The sequence below is a fragment of the Mytilus trossulus genome, chromosome 4 (genome assembly GCF_036588685.1).
Source record: "Mytilus trossulus isolate FHL-02 chromosome 4, PNRI_Mtr1.1.1.hap1, whole genome shotgun sequence".
Lineage (NCBI taxonomy): Eukaryota > Metazoa > Mollusca > Bivalvia > Mytilida > Mytilidae > Mytilus > Mytilus trossulus.
This window is the reverse complement of record NC_086376.1, coordinates 50,954,548-50,981,668: the sequence shown is the minus strand read 5'-3', so window position 1 is coordinate 50,981,668 and position 27,121 is coordinate 50,954,548. Positions and strand designations below refer to the sequence as shown.

The 27,121-nt window shown below is 30.5% G+C and overlaps 1 protein-coding gene across 5 annotated transcripts in view; it reads left to right on the top strand.

Moving 5' to 3' along the window:
- LOC134715474 (coiled-coil domain-containing protein 186-like) overlaps nucleotides 1–27,121 on the top strand; it is a 70,336-nt gene extending 43,215 nt beyond the window's left edge. For 4 of the 5 annotated variants that reach the window (XM_063577664.1, XM_063577663.1, XM_063577665.1 and 1 more), the window contains exons 12-19: nucleotides 1,193–1,277; nucleotides 4,314–4,393; nucleotides 5,053–5,250; nucleotides 6,325–6,482; nucleotides 6,804–6,873; nucleotides 12,044–12,067; nucleotides 20,936–21,085; nucleotides 22,107–27,121. In XM_063577664.1, coding sequence (XP_063433734.1) covers nucleotides 1,193–1,277; nucleotides 4,314–4,393; nucleotides 5,053–5,250; nucleotides 6,325–6,482; nucleotides 6,804–6,873; nucleotides 12,044–12,067; nucleotides 20,936–21,085; nucleotides 22,107–22,196 — 855 coding nt within the window. In that variant the 3' untranslated portion in view covers nucleotides 22,197–27,121. The remainder of the gene's footprint in view (nucleotides 1–1,192; nucleotides 1,278–4,313; nucleotides 4,394–5,052; nucleotides 5,251–6,324; nucleotides 6,483–6,803; nucleotides 6,874–12,043; nucleotides 12,068–20,935; nucleotides 21,086–22,106) is intronic. The other variant, XM_063577667.1, reaches the window with a different exon arrangement.

Below are 27,121 nucleotides of genomic sequence, written 5' to 3'. Positions count from 1 at the left end.
AAAGAAAATTTTTTCAAACACTTTTTTGAGAGGATTGATTTTCAACAGCATAGTGAATTGCTCAAAGGCAAAACAAATATTTTAAGTTCATTAGACCACATTCATTCTGTGTCAGAAACCTATGCTGTGTCAACTATTTAATCACAATCCAAATTTAGAGCTGAATCCAGCTAGAATGTTGTGTCTATACTTGCCCCAACCGTTCAGGGTTCAACCTATGCAGTCGTATAAAGCTGTGCCCTGTGGAGCATCTGGTTTAATATTTAAAATTAAAAGTCCAAAAGAGTTCTACAATGATTACCCATCCTTCAGCTTTCATTTTATGTCAAAAATACCTAAATATTGTACATATTTTTAAAGTTACACCCATGCGAAGGAACTATTTTGTGTTAAATATGTACTACTTTCTGGTATGTGCTTTCTGGCCTGGGCCTAATTAGTGGTGTTACACCTTAAATTAGATGTTCAAAAAAATTTCAGAAATAGTTGAAAAATTTTCAGCAATTATTGATAACTAAATAACCTTATTGTGGATTTATTATTGTTAGTGGGATACCAATTTTTATGGAATTTTGTTAGTACAGGTGAACCACAATATTATAAGTTCAACAAAATACACATTTTTGTTGTAATACCAACAAATATCAATATATCAATGAAAATCTAATTTTACCTTAATCCCGTAAAACTGATACTTAAAAAAAAATAATGAATCAATAGTGTAACATTGTGATGGAAATTTAATGAAGTAGTAAATCTGATCCAGAACAGCTATTTTGGTAGTAATAGAATATTTATAGATTCCAAAATTACTATTGACAAAAGATCTGCATTTAGATTCTTCAGCACTAAATGTAATGTTTAAATTAAATTGTGGAAGGTCCTGATGGCTATTCAATAATGATCAATCTTCAAGCTTTCCAAAACGTCCCCAGATGTGCACTCACTCTTCCTATGTTGTCTGGGTTGTGTTTATACCATGCCACACTTTCATTGAGGTGGAAAAATTAATCTTATTTGTAATTTGTTATGATTCAAAATATTTAAACTGCAGACCCTACCCATTGCATCCCTTCTCATTTGAACTAGTTTTATATGATGGTTGTCTTATGCATGAAATGTTTGCCATTCAATGTTGAGCCAACAGTCATTCATTTATTAGTCTGAGCTTTAGAATTAATTTTTTTTTCAGTCTCACAGATTATCAGATGTTACAACTAAAAGTCAACAAGAAATTAAACAGCTGACAGAAAAATTCAATGAAAAGTCTAAGAAAGGTAACTTAAAAATATTCTCAGAACATTGTATTTTTGTCGCGCCTTTGACTCTTGACATAGCAATCCTACATTCCCACGGCGGCGGCCACAAATATTCACTCTGTGGTCAAATATTTTGAAATTTTAACAACTTTCTTAAACTATCCTGTATTTCTACCAAACTTGCACAGAAGCTTGTTTATGATCATAAAATAGTAACCAAAATAGAATTTTGAAAAAACAAAAATCTTCTTTATCTGTATTTTACTTAAAAATGGACTTTGTTTTTCTGCATGTTAACATTACATTCACTCTGTGGTGAAAAAATAAAATATTAATAACTTTTTTCAACTATCCTGGATTTCTACCAAACTTGGACAAGTTTGTTTATGATAAAAAGCTAGTACATGTATGTAGAAGGAAATTTTGTAAAAAAATATATTTCCAGTTTTTCCGTATGTTAACTTTACATACAGCCTGCAGTAAATGTTCTTGAAACATTAATTACATTCATAAAGTAGGTGAGACCCGTGTAACCTTTACAATTTTTTATTTTGGATGATTTAGCACTGATTCCTCCCTTTATTGTTTGCGTTTTGAAGGCCATTTAGTATCAAGAAAGGGAAAATTCTAAGTATTTATGTAAGAAAATTTTCATGTATATATTTCAAAATGTTAATGATGATCATTGTTTATAAAGACAAAGAAAATTTATACCCTACAAACTTTATAGCATTTCTTGTACATTCTGTAATATCTGTATGGCCATTTAGTCTCAAGAATTCTAAATTCATATGAAACAAGTGACTGGTGAAAAATAATGTTTATCCAATTCTTGAACCAATGCATGTATATATCATTAACTAAGTGTGTCTGTACATGATTTTATCATTTTTTTACGCAAACATATCTTTAAAATAATCATCAATTTTTTTCCCTTTCTGTCTGTTATGAAGTGAAAATATGGCAGCTACTTAATTGTTGTGATTTGAAGCTGTAGTTTATTGATTGTCGCCTTATAGTAAACAATCAACAAAGAAGCATTGATATTGAGCAGGTGTATTACATGTACAATCAGATAATAGTTTAATTCAATGGCATATCTATGTGTATTGCGATCACTGGATTTTTACGAGAAGGGTCAAGCTAAGGTCACTTGCATATACGGAAAATAGTCAACGTATTGCTTCCTAGAAGCAAGCAATTAAAATAAGTAAACTTCTAAACGTTGGCAAATTAAGAAATAATTCATGGAAGCCATAGATTGTTGGAAATTTACACACGGCCCAGGCCATGTGTAAATTTCCAACAAGTTAGTGGGGATAAAATTAACGATTATCACGGCCCAGGCCATGTGTAAATTTCCAACAATCTATGGCTTCCATGAATTATTTCGATTTCTAATAGAACAAATACTGTCATTAAAAAACTGAAGCGAGGGTGGGTATGTGGTGAGTGTGGCTGTTCTTTTTTACTCCCTGTTAGATAAAGCTCAAACATTCTAACAAATCTGTAGCTTGCATGGATTATTTCTAGAAAAAAATATGTTAAATTCTTTAATTCTCAAATCCAACTTTTGCCATTTTTAATTTACATGTTTTTCTCGAATATCTATTGTCAAATCCAAAGTTGACTTTTCATAACTATGGAGCCGCCATGTTGACTTGCTGAAATCATTAAATATGCGAAAAATGCAATAGAATAAAAAAAAAAATACCTCAAAAATCAATTTTAGTTTAATATTATAAGAATTTCAATGGTTCACGTAACAGAAAACGTTTAACTCTAGCGTTTTCATTTGTATGACATCATGTTTTGAAATGACTTAAATGCGGCAAAAACATTAAAAGACTTTCGCAGAATTTTATTTTTATTTTTATTTTGTTGATTTCTCGGAGCTGTTGTGCATTACTTTTTTTTTTATTATGCATCCGAATAAGAATAAATGTTATTTTGCCTTTTTTAATTGCAATTTTTAAAACAATAAAATCAACAAATGGTTTGCAAATAGGTTCTAATACATGTGGATTTACGTGGGAAGTATATTGTAACAGCCATTATTATGTATATCTCTGAGTCTTCGCTAAGTATAGATATATCGAGAATTTTATCACGGTGTTGTTTACAAAGCGAAAGAAGCACATCATATGAGAATTAAAGAATATTCTTCAGAAAAAAGTATATGCACATAAGTTTTATAATGAAAACTATCCATTTATTTATAATTTAATTTTGGATGTAACACATCTTCTGATTGGCTGACGTTATTTTGTTATCAGCCCATATACATAATTTAGTCATGTGACCGTGACGTCATCAACGTTTTTTCATGGTTTTCTACGGTTTAAAATGTAATTTAGCATTAAATTATAAGAAATAAGTGTAATATTTTTTCTGTCTATTCGAAATAACATAAAAAAAATGTGGTGCACACTGTTAAATAACCCGCTACAGGCGTTATTCAGTGTGCACCAAATTTTTTATGTTATTTCTTCATAGACAGAAAAAATATTACAGTCATTCCTTAAATAAAAAACGTATGCATCATTTTTTTAATTTGAGGTTTCAAATGACTTGTAGGAAAATATTATGATTAATGAAAGAGAATTTTCACACATTTCATGATTTTCATTGTTTATTTTGTGATAAATAATTAACAACTAACAGATTAATTTAAAAGAAACCTTAAAACTTCACCTTTGCATCAAAGTAAATATTAATTTTACAAGTCTTGATCAGTAAAGGGGATAATTGGAAGTAGGCAAATTGTTAGGAAAGAATTATTTTGTGCATCTTGTTGTAAAAAAGGCTCTTTTGATGATAACTTTGATGCATGTCTATTAAAGTAAAAACAACATTCTGATAAAGGGAATTTAATTTTAACAATTAATAGAGACATTAGTGAAAGGGATGATTCAATATCATATTCAGAAAGTGTTTTCTCCTCAGCTGAATATGTTCAATTTGTAATACTGATGTTTGTCTTTATAGTTCCCTTCTTCTTGTATGTCTTTATGTAGATATTTTTGAAGATTAAAAATTTAACATTTGTTTCAGTCGATGAACTGTCAACAAGAATTGATGATGAAAAAGATGAGATTAAAACCTTGAAGAGAAAGCATGTCAACAGCATGAAGGTAGTGATCCTTCACAATTGTCATTTTAGTTTTTTTTTTAAGAACAGACAAACACATAGGAAAAGTGATGATTTCTTGAATTTCTTTTAAGTGAATAGAGGACCTTAATTGTGTTGCCTCCTAAATGCTATCCAGTGCACATTGAGATGTCTGTGATAATACAAATCTTGTAAGATTATACATTATGAATCAATAAAACCAGTATTATACCATTATTTACTGTAAGAGCTATGTATAATTAGTTATCAAAAGTACCAGGCTTTTAATTTTGATACGCCAGACACGGGCTTTGTCTACATTAGACTCATCAGTGATGTTCAGATCAAAATAGTTAGAAAGCCAAGCAAGTATAAAGTTGAAGAGCATTGAGGACACCAAATTCCATAAAGTTGTGCCAAATACGACTAAGCTAATCTATGCCTGGGATAAGAAAATATATAAACCATGCTTTATAGTAAGAGATGTCTTTATTTCATAGAATATACCGGTACTTCAAAGTATATTTTCCCCTTATATTATTCACTAAAATGATTTTTTAACAGATTACCAGGTGCACCACAGCTGAGATACTGTGGAATTCATACTGGATGAAATAGAGGAATGTATTTTGCATTTAATTTTATTTTCTATACATTAAACATTGCATCTTTTACTTTAAGGATTTAACAAGGCAGTTACAGCAAGCAAGAAGGAAACTTGAAACTTTTGAAGCCAATGGAGAAAAAGACAGTGCAAGTCTTGGATCTCGTACCAGCTCCACTGGTTCCCTAAATACTCTTACAAATGGTGATGGACCAAATTCTCATGCTCAACAAGTGCCAACTCATACATACAGGCAGTCCAGTCCTCCAGAGCAGGTAGGGTCCTTATCACCCCTAAGTCCATCAAGTATGGCCAATTCATACAGGCATTATAAACTATAGGTAACAAATGAAATAGTCTTTATTGCCCTCAAGGCCAGCAAGTTCATCCAATACAGTCAGGTAGTTTTTCTAGTACACTTAGGGTCTATTCTTCTACAATTACTAACGCCCATAGACTACCCAACTCTATACACATAACGCTAATAAATAGCCAAACTAAAGTTCAAATTGAATACCCACACGACAGTGCCATGTGCTGATTTTAATTGCACATTATGATACATAATAGCATGTCGACAAAATATAGTCAGTAATTTATAATTACTACTGAAATCAAAACATTAAACATAACACCAAGCGCGGGTCTATGGGCAGACAACTAGAAGAAATTAATTTCAATCTACTGTAAATTCAGAAATTATTGCGTGCATTTATTATTGCTATATTGTCATTTTAGACTTAAATGCGATTTTAAATTTTACGATTTTCAGAAAAATCCTGTTAAATTCATATAAAATATTTCAAAATGCGAGTTTAAATTATTGCGTTTACAACTCAGTCGCATTTTTCGCAATAATAAAAACCTCGCATTAATTTCTGAATTTACAGTAATTCAGTTCCTTCAAACGGTTGAAATTGCATTTTTCTTGAGATCTGGAAACAGTGTGCAATATAGATTATACAGAAAACATCATTTGATCAATTTATAAAATGAAACCAATATAGGTCAAGGTACGGTCTTCAACATTGAGCCTTGGCTCACATCCAACAGCAAGCTATAAAGGGCCCCAAAATATTACTAGTTTTAAAACCATTCAAATGGTAAAACCAACAGTCTAATCTATATAAAAAAAAATGAGAAACAAGAAACACTTATGAACCATATCAACAGACGACAACTACTGAACTTTTGCAGATTTTGTATCTGATAGTTCATTTAAATACAGACAACACAGCGATATAAAGATAACCCATACAAATTTAGCCTCCACAGATGAATAAACATGCATAATATCAAATTTTCATATATGTCTAAGGAAAAAAATCAAATGTTTTTATTTTGCCAAGGAGTATCCAGTAATAACAGAACAAGTAGAACCAGATAAGCAAATGCTGATAGAGAGAATCGTCAAATTACAAAGAATGTTGGCTCGCAGAAATGAAAAGATTGAATTTGTGGAAGATCATGCTCACCAGCTTATTGATGAGTTACAAAAGAAAAATAAGTAGGTTATTTTTGGTTAACAATTTTTTTTTCTTATAGTCTTTATATACTTAAACTACACTACAACAAGAGTTGTTTATACTTATGATACTATAAAGTTGTTTTAATTTGTCTCTGAACTTTGTGATATAATGGTTAAAACTTAATAAAATCAAATATGGTTTGTTTAGTAGGTGAAATTGTTGTTCAACCATTTGTATGAGTTTAAAATTAGTAGTTTTACATGCTAAACTGGTTTTATCCTTTTTTTTATTTTTTGTGATATACATGTAGTATGTTTAAAAAGTATTTCTGACTACCATATAAAATAATCTTTTTGTAGAATAATACAGATGTATGCATTACGAGAAGATAGTGGAATGTTCACAGCAGAGGCAGCAGACGTTAGCAAGGTATTTATTGATTAATAGCCTCAAATCATCCTTTGATGACAGAAGATTTGAGATTATCAGCGCATTTTCATTAAGAGCATTCGATACAGTTTTGATCCTATGATGAAATTTTGATGCTAAATTTCATATTGGCTATTTTTCACCTGATTAAATCAAATATGTAATAAATATTATACTATCATGTGCTATTTTTTGAGTAAATTGAGGTTGAAATTTAAAATATTTTCACAAAATTCGGATTTGTGGATGTGATTATTCCTATTGACAGAAATACATATCTTTATTGTTTTAAAAGATAAACACAAGCTGTTTTTTGTTAAAAAAAAATTGTAATTTCTGTCTTATATAAATGTAATATAAATTTGTACATTTTATTTTTACAAATTTACACGTCACAGTCTCGAAAATAACTATTTACGTTAGCAATCTACCAAATAAAATGTGTTTAACTATATTTTTAGCTCACCTGGCCCAAAGGGCCAAGTGAGCTTTTCTCATCACTTGGCGTCCGTCGTCTGTCGTCGTCGTCCGTTGTCTGTCGTCGTTAACTTTTACAAAAATCTTCTCCTCTGTAACTACAGGGCCAAATTTAACCAAACTTGGCCACAATCATCATTGGGGTATCTAGTTTAAAAAATGTGTCCTACGACCCGGCCAACCATCCAAAATGGCCGCCATGGCTAAAAATAGAACATAGGGGTAAAATGCAGTTTTTGGCTTATAACTCAAAAACCAAAGCATTTAGTGCAAATCTGACATGGGGTAAAATTGTTATTCAGGTCAAGATCTATCTGCCCTGAAATTTTCAGATGAATCGGACAACCCGTTGTTAGGTTGCTGCCCCTGAATTGGTAATTTTAAGGAAATTTTGCTGTTTTTGGTTAATTATCTTGAATATTATTATAGATAGAGATAAACTGAAAACATCAATTATGTTCAGCAAATAAAGATTTACAAATAAGTCAACTTGACCGAAATGGTCAGTTGACCCCTTTAGGAGTTATTGCCCTTTATAGTCAATTTTTAACCATTTTTCGTAGATCTTAGTAATCTTTTAGAAAAATCTTCTCCTCTGAAACTACTGGGCCAAATTTAACTAAACTTGGCCACAATCATCATTGGGGTATCTTGTTTGAAAAATGTGACGGATGACCAGGCCAACCATCCAAGATGGCCGCCATGGCTAAAAATAGAACATAGGGGTAAAGTGAAGTTTTGGCTTATAACTCAAAAACCAAAGCATTTAGAGCAAATCTGACAAGAGGTAAAATTGTTATTCAGGTCAAGATCTATTTGCTCTAAATTTTTCAGATGAATCAGACAACCCGTTGTTAGGTTGCTGCCAGACTTGGGGTCAATTACATTGCAATATAATTAATTAAATTACACATTACATTGCAAAAATGATCAATTACATCAATTACACATTACACTGTTTTTGAAATGTAATTAATTACATTACAATTACTTTACTAAAGTAATTAATTAAATTACACATTACATTTCGTCATATAATTTTTTTAACAATATTACATGTATAAATAATGCATGTGTAAAATATTCATGTAAGCATAGTTTAAGCGTTGCATTTGATAATCATTAGCTATTTTAATGTTATGTCATTTAGTCTGAATCTCTTTGGTCTGAATACTTTGACAGCAATTCTAAAAAGCTTTTCGACAGGAGCTAATGTGGCAGATATTGCTTGATAAAAACATGGAAGTTCTATGATCAGAAGATCATCATATTGCAAGGAGGGGGAATTGGTTCCTATTAACTTGCTAAAACATCAAGGGGTATTTTGACACCCCGAAATGAAGTCATCTAAATTAAATATAATATAAATAAAGAAATTATACATGTACATACATCCTAAATAAATTTTTTTACATTGAAAATATCAAAAAGTGTGCTTGTCACAATATTGAAAATAATTTTTAGTACACATAATGTATGAATAATGTCTAAATATTAGCAATATTTTCCTAATTAGATAAAAATACACGTAACAGTGGCATGGCCCCTGGACATTTTAATCTGATTAACTGCTGTTTGTTTTTACAGCTGTTAATTTTTATTTCTATAATCCTTTTGTGTATACTAATTTGACAAAATGATTGTGTGCAGTGATTTAAATTCTAAATGATCTGTCTAAGAAAGATTTTTCACAGTGACATTTTTTTTGGTTTTTGTTTAACAAGGTGATTAATTACTTTTCAATCTATTTAGTTAAAAGATCTTTCTTAAAAACTGAAAACTAATATATGATTCTCACATGATTTTTATTTATAATTAAATAATAATCATTAAAAAACATATCTGTAGATCAAATAAATATTAATATACATTGGGTTCATTCCCTCTATTCCCACTTTTTATAAATCTGGTAAGAAAAGGTAAAATATCATGTGGGAATAGGAGGAAAACTTGTGCAAACAAAGGATTATACTGTACAAACATTTTTAATCAACTGTTAATTGACCAGTGCCTTTTTTTATTAGAACAGGTAATAAGTTATTTTTGCATCTATGAATTCTGTTTTTTTAAACAAAATAAATATGAAAGAAATTAAAACAAATATAAGTAAATTATTTTTATTACTTTTGTTGCACAAATTTAACTGAAGATTCAAGCTATTATAAAAACAAATTATACAACAGCACTAAATAAAATCGCACATTTTAGCACAAACATTAGACAATCACTGTATACAAGTCAATTAAATAAAATTGAGAATGGAAATGTCTATTCCATGTGAAGAAGGTGGGAGGCTGCATCACCAAACTCTACTGTTGTGACTTCCTGGTTGTGGTGTCTAACCTTAAGTTCGTCTAATCTGTTGATGATTTCTACATACGTCTTTTAAAGGGCCACTCTCTTCCCACTGGCTACATACTGGATCATTGTCAAGGCGTTCTTATGTTATGGAAGTTTTATTTGTTGAAAGATGTTTGGATGTGGCTGCGTGGAATGTTTCTTCAGTTTGCTGTACCATCCCTCTCGATGATTTGTTGTCCTTGATCCTTGTGTTAAGTAGTGGTTCCAAGGGTGACTGTTTGTTCAACCCAGTTTGTTGTTACATAGTCTGTAAAGGCTGTTTAGTTGATGTTGGTATCAATCTGACCTATGTCTGTTAGGGCATTAAAGCACACACCTTCAACCTCAGCAAAGGGTATAAGTGGAAGTACAGCGGCACAGCATACTAGTTGATGAATATTGTCGTCATCCTTGTATGGGACCTGAAGTCAACTTTCTTGTGCTTTTCCCCAGATGTATTGCGTCTAGTGGCAGAATTTCAGATGGCGACTTTGTTGTTCAGGAAGATATTGGTAGGCTGAAGTTTTAGTTGGTGCTGGTGGCAGAGATCTTTAAGTAAAGTCAGGAAACTTGTATATACTAGTTCACTCTTGGCTGGAAATAAACTGGGTACGAGTGGATTACCATGTATTATATCTGCAGCTGATAAGTGTGTTAGATTCTTTTAGATACTGTGTTGTCGTCTGTTAGCATGATTGATTTGATCAGTTTTGGTAAATGGAAGGTTACTTTGTGTTTGTTGTACATTGTTTTCTTGCAAGATGGAAAAGTTCTCAGACAATTTTTTAAGGTTACAAATTCAAATATTTTAAAATTAATCTGACTCCAACCTATTTATCATAATTTTTCTTTATTTTTAAGTACAAATTCAAAATATTTAAAAATAATTATAACTACAATCTTCTTTCATAATTTATCTTTATTTCTTAGTACAAATTCAAAAAAATAAAAATAAATCTTAACTCCAATCTATTTATCATAATTTTTCTTTATTTTTAAGTATTTCTATGATGAAAAAAGAAACATATTACAAATAAACAAGGTATACTACCTAAACAGTGTACCGAATATGTTAGGCTTTTAAAAAAAATACAGGTAAATCTTTGGTAAAATTCTAATTAACCTTGATTGTTATAAAAACAAATTATTTATCAAAACACCTATTGTTATTTGCAAGTGGGAATAGAAGGAATAGTATTTTTAAAAAGTGGGAATAGGAGGAAGACACCATACATTGTAACTTCAGTATAAAATATAGACTTCATACATTAAAAAAGAATGTGATATCAAGTACTATTTTACAATTTATATTATTAAACACAAATTTATCCTTATCTTTAACACCATAAAAGTACATGTAATTGAAATGTAATTCAAAAGGAATTGAGCATTACATGCTTTTTTCAATGTAATTAATTAAATTACCATTACATGTAATTAAAAAAATGCTCAATTACACATTACATTCAATTACATGGAAAATTGTAATGCATTACACTTAATTACCATTACATTTTCAATTACCCCATCCCTGGTTGCTGCCCTTGAATTGGTAATTTTAAGGAAATTTTGCTGTTTTTGGTTAATATCTTGAATATTATTATAGATAGAGATAAACTTTAAACAGCAATATTGTTCAGCTGAGTGAGATTTACAAATAAGTCAATATGACCAAAATGGTCAATTGACCTCCTAAGGAGTTATTGCCCTTTATAGTCAAATTTTCACCATCATTTTCCACTGAAACTAACCTGACCAAGTTTATTATAGATTTAGCTAATTGTAAGCAGCAAGAATGTTTAGTAAAGTAAGATCTACAAACACATCACTATCACCAAAACACAATTTTGTCATGAATCCATCTGTGTCCGTTGTTTAATATTCACATAGACCAAGGTGAGCGACACAGGCTCTTTAGAGCCTCTAGTTATGCTTTCTTGCTATTCATATATAACATCATTGAAGAAAGCTTTATTACAGAAGCTATTGGTCTATTAACCAATTTTCTTGCAATTGATCATTTTTAACTCAACTTTTTAGATATAGATGGTTGTTGAAAGGAAAATTACTCCATCAAAATTGGCTAAAAATAAGAACTGAGCTGTTTTACATGATAATTTTGAGTTAAGTAGCTAAAAAAATTTCAACAGCTTTTGAAACAGCTAAATTGGAATAAGGAATTGCAAGTATCTGACTTCTTAGATGACTGGTTTCCAGTTTATCTTCATAATTGGATAATTGACTGGTTTCTGCTCTAACTCAATACTTAACTTGTTATAGCCTAGACATCTGCATGACTGACACTGGACACTATGCATGTCATTATCTGTACCCTTTGCTTCATGTGTTTTAGCAACATCAGAGGAATTTAGCTAAGGTAACGTAACCATGTCCTATACAGCTTCATGTATAGGTCAAAGGTCAAAGATTTTTTTTAAAAGCATGGATAGACAATTTGCATGATTAATATTTTTTTTGTTGTTGTTTATGTCCAAGGATTGTTTTTATTGTAGATTCAACAAAAATAGATAAATAACTTTATTTTGTAGCTGCATAATTTTTGTAGTGTAGGTTTTAAATCTGAGTAAAGCTGCTCCTATTGTGTCCTGAGTTTATTGTAGTTATTATTAATGTTTCAAAAAACAAAATACAAAGATTGCAGATAAAAGTACAAGTTTGGAAATAAAAACTAAATTTTTAACAAATATTTATTGCCCATACATGTGCTCTCACAAAGCCTTTGTTCAAATACTGCATGATACATGTGTTGTATTGGTTGAATAAAATCTCATTTTTATTCCATGAAAATAGACTATGTTGTTTGGAAATTCTTTCTGTATTAATCTTGATATTGTTAGGATTAATGGATGGTATGTAGATTGTGTCGACAAATTCCATTTAATCTTGCATGCAATTTGTTTTAACAATGGCTTGAATATTTTGATACATTTTTCCGTATATGTTTGTCAAGTTTTTTTTAATGCTGATAGGAAATGCTTCAGTAGACTTTTATAGCTGACTATGAGGTATGGGCTTTGCTCATTGTTGAAGGCCATAGGGTGACCTATAGTTGTTAATTTCTGTGTCATTTTGGTCTCTTCTGTCTCATTAGCAATCATACCACATCAGTGATATTGTTGGCTTTTTTCAAAACTAGCTCTACCCTTTTTTATTGGGAAAATATGCATCTTTTTCATCAAATTGGGAAATTCAAAATAAACCATGAAATTGACTGAAACTTCAATTTACAGACCCATTTTCAAGAGTAAAACCCTGCTTTAAAATAAGACCCCATTTTGTCAGTGATGATACATAAATAGACCCTCAAATGTGCACATATAGTCATTTTAGGCAGTAAAATTGTTCAAACAAGTGTTTTTCAGTTTGTATTCATTCACAATTACTACTGACACTGCACTGTTTGGGGGAAAAAAAATCTTTTTGGGAATAATTTTAAGCCATTTTTTATAAGACCGCAAATTTTGAAAAAATTTTCGTCGCATATTGCTATCATATTGGCGTCGTCGTCGTCGTTGTCGTCGTCGTCGTTGTCGTCCGAATACTTTTAGTTTTCGCACTCTAACTTTAGTAAAAGTGAATAGAAATCTATGAAATTTTAACACAAGGTTTATGACCACAAAAGGAAGGTTGGTATTGATTTTGGGAGTTTTGGTCCCAACATTTTAGGAATAAGGGGCCAAAAAGGGCCCAAATAAGCATTTTCTTGGTTTTCGCGCTCAAACTTTAGTTTAAGTTAATAGAAATCTATGAAATTTTGACACAAGGTTTATGACCACAAAAGAAAGGTTGGGATTGATTTTGGGAGTTTTGGTTTCAACAGTTTAGGAATTAGGGGCCAAAAAAGGGCCCAAATAAGCATTATTCTTGGTTTTCGCACAATAACTTTAGTTTAAGTTAATAGAAATCAATGAAATTTAAACACAATGTTTATGACCACAAAAGGAAGGTTGGTATTGATTTTGGGAGTTTAGGTCCCAACAGTTTAGGAATTAGGGGCCAAAAAGGGACCCAAATAAGCATTTTTCTTGGTTTTCGCACCATAACTTTAGTATAAGTAAATAGAAATCTATGAAATTTAAACACAAGGTTTATGACCATAAAAGTATGATTATGGTATTGATTTTGGGAGTTTTGGTCCTAACAGTTTAGGAAAAAGGGGCCCAAAGGGTCCAAAATTAAACTTTGTTTGATTTCATCAAGAATTGAATAATTGGGGTTCTTTGATATGCGGAATCTAACTGTGTATGTAGATTCTTAATTTTTGGTCCCATTTTCAAATTGGTCTACATTAAGGTCCAAAGAGTCCAAAATTAAACTTAGTTTGATTTTGTCAAAAAATTAATCGGTTGGGTTCTTTGATATGATGAATCTAAAAATGTATTTAGATTCTTGATTATTGGCCCAGTTTTCAAGTTGGTCCAAATCGGGGTCCAAAATTAGACTTTGTTTGATTTCATTAAAAATTGAATAAATGGGGTTCTTTGATATGCCAAATCTAACTGTGTATGTAGATTCTTCATTTTTGGTCCTGTTTTCAAATTGGTCTACATTAAAGTCCAAAGGGTCCAAAATTAAACTTAGTTTGATTTTAACAAAAATTGAAATCTTGGGGTTCTTTGATATGCTGAATCCAAACATGTACTTAGATTTTTGATTATGGGCCCAGTTTTCAAGTTGGTCCAAATCAGGATCTAAAATATTATATTAAGTATTGTGCAATAGCAAGTCTTTTCAATTGCACAGTATTGCACAATGGCAAGAAATATCTAATTGCACAATATTGTGAAATAGCAATATTTTTTTTTAATTAGAGTTATCTTTCTTTGTCCAGAATAGTAAGCAAGAAATATCTAATTGCACAATATTGTGAAATAGCAATATTTTTTTTAAATTGGAGTTATCTTTCTTTGTCCAGAATCAACTCAAATCTTTGTTATATACAATGTATATTCACTTTTTACTACCAACTGATAAATTAAAATAATCTTTACCATTCAGTGATAACAAGCAGTTTTTTTACATATTAATATCTTATGATGTATTTAAATGAGTAGTTATTGTTGCAAACTCCATTAGAAATTTAATTGAGATTAATTTGGAATAAGGGAAAGGGGGATGTGATTAAAAAAATTGGGTTCAATTTTCTCATTTGAAATGAAATTTCATAAATAAAATGAAAATGTCTTCAAACATTTTTTTGAGAGGATTAATATTCAACAGCATAGTGAATTGCTCTAAGAGAAAACAAAAATTTTAAGTTCATTAGAACACATTCATTCTGTGTCAGAAACCTATGCTGTGTCAACTATTTAATCACAATCCAAATTTAGAACTGAATCCAGCTTGAATGTTGTGTCCATACTTGCCCCAACCGTTCAGGGTTCAACCTCTGCGGTCGTATAAAGCTACGCCCTGCGGAGCATCTGGTTTTATCATATTGGGATTCATCTCCAGGGGGAAAAGCCTTTATTCTCCACTAATTTAAGGCAAACAATATCACTGCACATGTTCTTTTTTATATTATATATAGAGAATTATTGGTATATTGTAGACAAATTACATGAAGCTGTTAGGTTTTATAAACTTTATTTATAACATCCATCTATACTTTTGGCATGAATATATTTCTCCTGATCAAGCTTTGTTATTACTCCCTATCTTGTTCTTGTTCGTTTACATCTCCTTTACTGAAATAATAGATATTTGTATAAAATGGCAAGTCAGAATGAACTACATATTTGCTTAATAATATATTTACCACTGTATCCATTTTTATATGAAATTCTAAAGATGTTTGTTCATCCTTCTTGAAGTTCCTTTACTGGCTTTTTGAAATGTACTGTAAACCATAGGAGTTACACATCTTAATGAGCTCTGGTATTCCATCAATGCTCAAAATGAATAAAACCTCTACTGATATGTCAAATTATCAATTGTTATTTATTACCTCACCTTGCCCAAATGGCCATGAACTCTTTTATCATCACTTTTTGTCTGAAGTCTGTCCCTCATCTGTCAATTTTTCTTTAAAAATCTTCTCCTCTAAAACTCTTCAGTGGATAGAACCAAAAGTTGTCTGCTTCAATTTTAGGATGGCAAGTAATAGTTAACCATACAAGTCAAACTAGTTTTGTGTAATATTTCTTAAACTAGAGCAATAAGAAAATAACTACCATCATGGTAGAAATTATTAGTTCTATCTATCTTCATAATTTTGTATTAATCTGCCCATCTGTTGTAGGTTTGTTTTTTAGCTCACCTGGCCAAGTGAGCTTTTCTCATCACTTGGCGTCCGGCGTTAACTTTTACAAAAATCTTCTCCTCTGAAACTACTGGGCCAAATTAAACCAAACTTGGCCACAATCATCATTGATGTATCTAGTTTAAAACTGTTTTTTTACCCGGCCAACCAACCAAGATGGCCGCCATGGCTAAAAATAGAACATAGGGGTAAAATGCAGTTTTTGGCTTATAACTCAAAAACCAAAGCATTTAGAGCAAATCTGACATGAAGTAAAATTGTTTATCTGGTGCAGATCTATCTGCCCTGAAATTTTGAGATAAATCAGAGAACCCATTGTTGGGTTGCTGCCCCTAAATTGGGTAATTTTAAGGAAATTTTACTGTTTTTGGTAATCATCTTGAATATTATTATAGATGGTTATAAACTGTAAACAGCAATAATGTTCAGCAAAGTAAGATTTACAAATAAGTCAACATGACCGAAATGGTTAGTTGACCCCTGTAGGAGTTATTGCCCTTTATAGTAAATTTTTAACCATTTTTCGTAAATCTCTATGATCTTTTACAAAAATCTTCTCCTCTGAAACTACCAGGCCAAATTAATCCAAACTTGGCCACAATCATCATTGATGTATCTAGTTAAAAAACTGTGTTTTTTTACCCGACCAACCAACCAAGATGGCCGCCAAGGCTAAAAATAGAACATGGAGGTTAAATGCAGTTTTTGGTTATTACTCAAAAACCAAAGCATTTAGAGCAAATCTGACAATCGGTAAAATTGTTTATCTGGTCAAGATCTATCTGCCCTGAAATTTTTAGATGAATCGGACAACTTGTTGTTAGGTTGCTGCCCTAAATTGGTAATTTTAAGGAAATTTTGCTGTTTAGGGTTATTATCTTGAATATTATTATAGATAGAGATAAACTGTAAACAGCAATAATGTACAGCGATTTAAGACTAAAAAATAAGTCAAAATGACCAAAATGGTCAATCGACCCCCTAAGAAGTTATTAATAATCAATTTTTAACAATTTTCATAAAATTTGTAAATTTTTACTAACATTTTCCACTGAACTACACGGACAAGTTCATTATAGATAGAGATAATTGTAAGCAGCAAGAATGTTCAGTAAAGTACAAACACATGACAATCACCTAAACACAATTCTGTCATGAACTGTCTGCTTCCTTTGTTTAATTCACATATACCAAGGTGAGCGACACGAGCCTCTAGTTTGCATTCCCTGCCATTTGTAGGAGCTAGTTCAAAGGTGCTCATTTCAAAAATTATCAGCATGTCAGGATGTATTTACCCTGGCAATTGAAGCAAAATAGGAGTTATTGTCCCTAAAATATTCATTCTCTCCCCCAGTCAGCCCAATTGTTATCTGTAATTGGCTGTTATCTTTTAAATCTATAGAAATTAGGTTAAAAGTGCATTGCAAACCAATTTGAACATCAGATGTATCTATCCTGAAATAGAATAATAATCTGTTGACCTAGTTAGAAGTTTTAACCCCTAAAATATCAAACATTTTATGTTACAGTGAAAAATTTAGCAGTTAGTGTAAATAGTTCCATATAAATATATTATACAGATATTATTTTAAAATTGATGTTAGAATTGCTAGTTTTATCAATTAGAATGACTAAACATATAATACCGATATTACCTTTTTAGCTCACCTGGCCCGAAGGGCCAAGTGAGCTTATGCCATCACATCGTTGTAAACTATTTCAAGAATCTTTTCCTCTGAAACTACTACCGTAGGCCAAATACTTCCAAACTTTAACTGAATGTTCCTTAGGGTATCTAGTTTATAAATTGTATCCGAAGTTTTGATCTATCAACAAACATAGTCACCATTGCTAAAAATAGAACATAGGGGTCAAATGCAGTTTTTGGCTTATATCTCAAAAATGAAAGCATTTAGAGCAAATCTGACATGGGGTAAAAATGTTCATTAGGTCAAGATCTATCAGCCCTAAAATTTTCAGATGAATCAAACAACCCATTGTTGGGTTGCTGCCACTTAATTGGTAATTTTAAGGAAATTTTGCAGTTTTTATACGACCGCAAAATTTGAAAATTTTTCGTCGTATATTGCTATCACTTTGGCATCGTCGTCGTCGTCTGAATACTTTTAGTTTTCGCACTCTAACTTAAGTAAAAGTGAATAGAAATCTATGAAATTTTAACACAAGGTTTATGACCACAAAAGGAAAGTTGGGATTGATTTGGGAGTTTTGATCCAAATATTTTAGGAATTAGGGGCCAAAAAGGGCCCAAATAAGCATTTTCTTGTTTTTCGCACAGTAACTTTAATAAAAGTTAATACAAATCTATGAAATTTTGACACAAGGTTTATGACCACAAAAGAAAGGTTGGGATTGATTTTGGGAGTTTTGGTTCTAACAGTTTAGGAATTAGGGGCCAAAAAGGGGTCCAAATAAGCATTTTTCTTGGTTTTCGCACCATAACTTAAGTATAAGTATATAGAAATCTATGAAATTTTAACACAAGGTTAATGACCACATAAGGAAAGTTGGTATTGATTTTGTGAGTTTTGGTTCTAACAGTTTAGGAATAAGGGGCCAAAAAAGGGTCCAAATAAGCATTTTTCTTGGTTTTTGCACCATAATTTTAATATAGGTAAATAGAAATCTATGAAATTTAAACAAAAGGTTTATAACCACTAAAGGAAGGTTGGTATTGATTTTGGGAGTTTTGGTCCTAACAGTTTAGGAATAAGGGGCCCAAAGGGTCCAAAATTAAACTTTGTTTGATTTCATCAAAAATTGAATAATTTGGGGTTCTTTGATATGCCGAATCTAACTGTGTATGTAGATTCTTATTTTTTGGTCTACATTAAGGTCCAAAGGGTCCAAAATTAAACATAGTTTGATTTTGACAAAAATTGAATACTTGGGGTTCTTTGATATGCTGAATCTAAAAATGAACTCAGATTTTTTATTATTGGCCCAGTTTTCAAGTTGGTCCAAATCAGGATCTAAAATTATTATATTAAGTATTGTGTAATAGCAAGAAATTTTCCTGTGCACAGTATTGCGCAATAGCAAGAAATATCTAATTGCACAATATTGTGAAATAGCAAATTTTTTTTAATTAGAGTTATCTTTCTTTGTCCAGAATAGTAAGCCAGAAATATCTAATTGCACAATATTGTGCAATAGCAAGAATTTTTTTAATTGGAGTTATCTTTCTTTGTCCAGAATCAACTTAAATCTTTGTTATATACAATATACAATGTATATTCAGAATCACTTTTTACTACCAACTGATAAATTAAAACAATCTTTACCATGCAGTGATAACAAGCAGTTTTTTTAAAATCTTAATATTTTGTGATGTATTTAAATGAGTACTCATTGTTGCAAACTCCATTAGAAATTTTATTTGAGATCAGTTTTGGAATAAGGGAAAGGGGATGTGAAAAAAAAAATTGGGTTAATTTTTCCCATTTGAAATTTCATAAATAAAAAGAAAATAGAACACAGGGTAAAATGCAGTTCTTGGCTTATATCTCAAAAGCTCCAGCATTTAGAGCAAATAAGACAAGAAGTTAAAGTATTTATTAGGTCAAGGTCTACCTGTCCTGAAATTTTCAGCCAAATTGGGTGACTGGTTTTTCAGGTATAATGCCCCTGAATTGATGATTTTAAAGAAATTTTGCAGTTTTTGGTTATCATCTTGAATATTATTATAGATACAGATAAACTGTTAATAGCAAAAATGTTAAGCAAAGTAAGATCTACAAATAAGTCAATTTGAACAAAATTGTCAATTGACCCCTTAAGGAGTTATTGCCCTTTAAAGACTTTTTTTCACAATTTGTTCATCATGTTGACTTACTTTAAAAAATCTTCTCCTTTGAAACTGCTGTATCAATTTCAGCCAAACTTAGGCTAAATGAGTTTCAGAGTATCTAGTATAAATTTTATATTTTATTTCCTTGTATGTCAAGAAACATAGCTCCTATGGCTAAAATAGAACATAATAGAAAATGATTTTTTTTTTGCTTTTGAAGAAAATAGGATGATTCAAAGAACATTTTAATAAATTGAAAAGCCAAAATAATCATTGATGAGAGATTTAACCAAAAAAATTAAGGTGAGTGATTCAGGCTCTTGTCAGAGAGCCTCTTGTTTTCGTGTAGTAAAATGCTGCATGATTAATTTAATATTGACTTCCTCTGGTGTTGTGCTTTCACTGTAGTACCATTAACCTTTCATTTCATTTTTCACTATTCTGTAATATTATTTACAATATTTTTACACATTTCCTTTATCTTTCATTGGCATTGCATATATCATTGGGGGTGTTCATTTTGAACTCAATTTCAAATTTCATAAATGCTATTTCTCTAGCTTAATCATTCCTCTTGGAAATTTCAGTTTATTGTTAATAGGATAATATATTTCATTGGAAATTTAAATTTGTTCAACCTATCGTTCAACATCACCCCTTTATTAATAAAAATATGCAAGTTAAAATATTATGCAACAACCTTACCATTGACCATTTCTAAATAGAATGTAACTGAATACATTGATCTATGGAAAAAGGAAACAAAAAAAACCGGTATTTATTTAGGCCCCTTTATAACTTGCTGTTCAGTGTGAGCCAAGACTCTGTGTTGCAGACGGTACTTTGAATAATAATGGTTTTTCTTTCAAAAATTGTGACTTGGATGGAGAGTTGTCTCATTGGCTCTCATACCACATCTTCTTATATCTATATATACATGATATATGGTCTTATATTAGAACATTTTTATAAGAAAATTCAGATTTCTGGTTAATTGCTAAAATATTCATATCCAGTCTACAAAATTAGGTGGTAAAGGCAATGAATGGCTCATATAAATATTGTTTTATGTCGCTGCAAAGTTTTTATGGTGTATAATTTCCATACACTACATTATTCAAACAACTATTTACCTTTCAATCTGATTTCAGGCAGAGATAGCAAAGAAGCACAGTATAATGGGATCTGTATATAGTTCTCATCAAACAGATGGGTCAATGACATTAGAATTATCTCTGGAAATTAATAGGAAGTTACAAGCAGTGTTAGAGGACACATTACTGAAAAATATGACTTTGAAGGTGGGTCATCTTGAAGGTCAACGGGTAGTTATCTGCAATGTTATACATTTGTACAGAGAAATTTGATATACAGTGTTACCTGTGTTAACAGACACACTGGGGGACCAGAAAAAAATGTCGGATAAAACAGGGTGTCAGAATACTCAGGTTATTTTTGCATACATTGGGACTATAAAAATGTAACGGGAAAGTTAAGTACTCAGGATATAAACAGGTAGCTTCTGGCAGTGTTGTATAGAGAACATGGTGCCATTAATCACTTAAACTGAATCATAAAACTAATTTTAATTATAGAGATTCTAACTAAAACGAATTATCCTTATTTTACAAATCTTAAAGAAATTATATGTCTGGTATAATTAAGAACAGATATACATTATTTAAGAATTTGTATTCATAACGTACGGAAATGGAAACGAATGGAAATCTCTTCAGTTATCTCCCCAGGGGGTTCAAGTGTTGGGGCACTGTGACGTTATAATCATTTCTGTGACACTATAATCTTTTTGAAAATGCTATTTTTTCTTGCCTGTAAATATATTATGCCAAAATTGATCAATGTCCAAAATTTATTTGTATACAGCCACTTTCAAAATTGTAAGCCTAAATATGTGTACATTCAAAGTGTCCCAATTCAACTAATTTTAATATCCATGATGTAGGATATCATGAATTGATTTTTGGTGCCAAAATTATCTGCCGGTTCCGATTAAAAAAAATATCTGTTGGCATCCATTTTCATATCTATTACTGTGCCTCACACTAAAATGTGCTAGAGGGCCTCTTGCTGACATGGTAGTTTTTAAAAATTTTGAAGTCTTTTTCTCTGCTGTGCATCACTCATGAAAAGATGACATTCTCTTACCAATACAAATATTTTGTGCGCTCAAACAGGTGCAACACTATCAAATTCAAAAGCTGTGTATCAAAAGTTTATTTGTTGTGTCAAAACTTGCAAGTTTTTGAAGTTTGTACTGCTATATCTGAAATTTGTTTCACCTATTTTGCTTTTCCATTGCAGGAAAGTTTAGATACACTTGGAGCAGAAATATCAAGACTTTCTCAGGAAAATCGTAAAATACAAATACAACTTGATAAACAGAAAAGATGATGTTAGCAATAGTCATGAATAAACAGTTTGTCACAACACTACAGACCTTTTTCCTACTGTCAATCATCTGTCGAAAGTAACTTGTGTCACAATGGTCATGCAGAGTGTTTGATGCAATATGAAATTGCTTACTAGTCTGTAACTTTATGCATGCATGCATTATTTTATTTAGTAGTAACCACCAGATGCTAAAAACTGAAATCACAGATTTATTTTCATACAAAGAACTGATAAAATTTATCAATACTTACGGCCAAATATTTACCAATTATCATTACCACTTTTAGGAAAACATATCAAAACGTTGAAGTTATCTTTAGTGAAGGAATAAATTTCACGTTCACATGGAACAGAAGTATATATTTTTCTTCCAATAATAATTGGTATCATTGAAGGTCATAAATATTCATGAGCTATTGGCCACTGGACATGAAAAAAAGCTCTTAATTGATGCAATTTATTTTGAATAATATATATATGTCAGTACTGGTATTGTGAAAAAAGGTTTAAATCTCTTTTAGCTGTAACTCGGATCTGATTGGACTAGATTTTGACCATATCAGAAAAGTTCACATTCATTTGAGGGTTTAGAATATAGAGGTTTCCATTTATAATGGATTCAAAAGGAACAATGCATTCCAATATTATCATTGCTAGCTAAAAGTAATATCCATTTATTTATCATATGTGTTGACCACCAATCATAATTTACATAAAAATTATATATATATTGGGTTGATGAATATGTCCGATTTCTTTTAAAGTCATATTTTTGTACAAGTTGAACTTTAATTTGTTTAATATGAATCATATGACCAAGCTAATTTCTTTTATTTTCCATGAAATTCTCTTGAAAAGAAAATTTAGAATTATTCACTTTTTCAAATTATTTAGTTCCGTTTTGATGGAAAATACTATATGATTTACTCTTTTTCCTTATAAATTATTTAACTTAAATAAAGTTCAAAGGGAAATTTTGCAATTATTGATTGTAATGAATACATCTATAAAGTTCAAACAAATCAAATTCAATTACCAGTACGAAACAAATACAAATATTCTTATGTATTTATAATGAACTTTTTTTTTAACCAGACAGATTAATCTCGTTTGACTATTAGCATTTTGAATTTCTTACTGATAGTGTGTTTGAACAAAAAAGTAATATATGTACCCCTGGTATGTCTCTGTGTATAAGGAAACAACTTAAAGACAACTTGAATGAATATTATGCATATCATTATAATGGCTACACAAGTTATCTTAAATCGTTTCCTTGTCAATGAGTATATATTTGAAGCTATTTTCAGACAATATTGAGACATATTATATGTGTATATTGTTATAAATGTTTTGTGAATATGTTTGAATTCTTAGAATAAATGTGCAATAAAAAATGTGTATAATTTAATAAAACTGAAAGTGTATAGTATTTTAAAAGTAGCTGGTGAATAAACAGGGCCACATATAATTGTATTTTGTCCTTAACAATAGAACCTGATTAAAACATTCAGCTGACTTTACAGAGTTATCTCCCTGTAGTGTTATTTACCACCATCATAAGAACTAATGTAAAGGGGTCATAAGTATTTCTTACAATTAACAACATCCTATAAAAAAATTAATCAGAAATTCTATTTGTACATTTATAAGTTATAGATGAAACTCCTTTTAAAAGGGGTTAGATGTTGATTCGCTATCCATTGTACTGTGCACTATTTTTTTCTTGCGATTCCTGGTATTACTTTTTATGCATGAGGGCTTGGATAGGTTTTTTTTTTATTTCTTTATTCTTTATATTATACCATATATATATTGTAACATGCATATGCTTTGCAAACAGTATATCTATAGAAATATCACCCCAAAATTCTATATGTGTTTTAAAGGAATTATGACTTAGAATTATTATATTTTGTGAATGAGTATAAATGAAGAAAGCCTACCTCACAAAAAATATACGAAATTCAATGTAAACTGATTTTTTGGTGCTCCATGATTTGAAAAAATGAAAATTTAATATTATAAATCAAGCTATAAAATTATATCAGACATTATTTTGTGAATTCCTTGCATACATAATTTTACTGCAATTTTCATATATTAAACCCCCTGAATTTCAAAATGGTTTCTTCCTGAAATCCACCACAAAAAATAAATCATTAAAATTAGTTAAAACTGAAAAAGAAACATTTGATGTTTGTGGTTTGGTAAGCATATGGCTGTGACTATTATATTTTTATAATAAGCTTAGAAAAACTATTTCATTCAAAATATGAAGTAGGGAGCTAAAATTTGTTTGCAGTGTTAAAAGGTTGTTAGTTTTATTAAAGATAAATTGTTGATGTGTCTGATGTCTATCATATACAAATGGTTGTCAAAATAAAAGATGATTTGTTTTTACCTTATAAAGATATTTATACTGGGGTAAAACACTTCTGATTGTCTTCTTTTACCAAATATAGTATCTAATAGATATTCTTCGTGCAATTTTGATTTCTTCATTCTGGTGTTCATTTAGGAATGGAAAATAATTTGTATTTTTGTTAGTCTTTCAATAATTTTAATTGTAGCCATTTGTAGCTGTAGTAAAATAAAAATATAAAAAAATAGTTTCCAAGTCTCATACAGGTGATTTTTTCAAACATTGACTTAATATTATATATTTATCAGTCTACTTGATGTATACCCTATACAGATATAATTAATATATTTATTGATGTATGCCCTAAACAGATTGTCTTTAAACCCATTTTTAATGTGAAGTGTATTTATTTATCTTCTTCTGTTAACTCTTATCTTGGTTTACTATTGATGTCTACTAACATTATTTGTAACAAAAACAACAATTTTTAATCATTTTTTTTTCCATACTGATATTTTATACGGCGTTTTGCATTTGCGCCGATCTGCATTTCATTTGCGCCGATTTTTTCTTTCATTTGTGCTGATTTTTTTCTTCATTTGCGCTGATTTTGTTACAGGTAATTAACAAGTTAATTACAGGTGAAATGATATAAGAAGATGTGGTATGAGTGTCAATGAGACAACTCTCCATCCCAGTAATGTTATTTTCATTTATTATTAAAGACCTCTTCAATTAGTTCAAATTGTCAATCATAACATGTATATAACTGTTGTCTCTTGCTTAAAATCAAGAAGTAAAAACCTAAGATAAAAGCACTTTGTTTATACTAAAATCACGAATTAAAAATATATGTACTGCATTCAAATCCATAAAAACGGAATACATTCAAATCATAAATCTGTTCTTGCCGACTATGTATTGGCAACACATCTAATATATTCCTTTCTTATGATTTCGTCTCTTCTATATTTGGCGTAATTGTCGATAATGATGGCCATCTTTTCTTTGTCTGGCATACGTACTGGTGGGGGTGTTCTAGAGTTCGCATTTTCTCACAAGGAAGCTATTAACCAAGAGTTCCAAATGGTGAAATTGAATTCGTCCCTTCGTTAATTTCATGGACGCCATCACGAATTGGTTGACCGTTATCGAATGTGTACTTATACGTTGTCTAAGAATGTATGACATTTGTCATCAGAAGGAGAGGAGTGTCAGACAATGCCAAACGTGAAGCAGTCATTGATTTCATTAAGGGAAAGGAATGGTAACCCGAAACATTGGGATAGCCATTTACCAATTGCAATGTCACTTGATTTGTCTTTATACTCTGTGCTCAGCTAATGTAAAAGTATAAAATTACCTGTAACTTACCTGTAAATCCAATTAGGAAAAACTATCAAATCGGCGCAAATGAAAAAATGAAATCGGCGCAAATGAAAGAATGAAAAATTTCAAAATCGGCGCAAATGTCATATGCCCATTTTATAACTTTTAATTGTGAAGATACAGATATTCATTCATTGAATTTTTTTTGTCAGTTTCATTTGAATACTCTGGAAACTACATTGATTGGCTCAATTTGCTTTGTGCCACATCAGCACAAAAATACTTTATTGTGGCAAGTTGTAAAATAGAAGAGTGGTTGCAAATAATTTTACAGGAGATTTTCTTACAAGTTTTATAGAAAGTTTCAGTCATATTTTGAAAAGTAATTTTCTTTTCCTAATTAGAATTTTTCACTAAAAAACGCAAGTCTAAATTTTTGACCTGAATGAACAAATTTGATTTAAAATTGTTGTTTTCTAGAATTGTTATAGTTTAATTTCATGCATAAATGAAAAGACTACATGTTAAGTTGTTTATGGATGTTATTTTGTTTTCCAATATGGAATAATTTATGTGATAATAAGAAACATAAAATGTTAAAAGAAGTGATTGGTTGTGTATTTAATTTATTCCCTTTGAAAAAAAAGGATTAATACTTCTTAGAAATGCTTATGTCAACCAGATTTGGTTGTTATGAAAAAAATGAAAATCTGAATTACAGTACATGTACTACAGGTTACCTAATCTCCGGTTTGACATTCTGGTATTCAGTCATGTAAGAGCAACCAAATGAAGTAGAAATCAAACATAAAATCTATGCACTTTAGAGGGGGGGGGGGGGGGGTAGTTTACTGTTTTTCAAGTATTTTGTTGTATAAGTCTCCAACAAATGTACCCATTAAAAGCTTCTTTACATTGCTCTTCTTTGACCAAGTGCCAGGATGTCCTAAAAGAAAGAATGTAACCTGTCAAAAAATATAAACTCTAGTCAGAAGTGGGTAATATGAAAAAAGTCCATTATTTGAAGTCGAGGTAAGTTGTAATTTTCATCAAAACATTTTACCAAAGATGTGTCATCTACATTCAATTAATAAAGCACAAATATAACAAAGACAACCTCATATTCCATTTTTATGTCACAGTTCAATTTAAGGAAAATATGTAACCTTCAAACATATAACTTGGTGTTAGAATGCATCAAAGAAAGTTCATTAAAATTTGGTTATCTGGA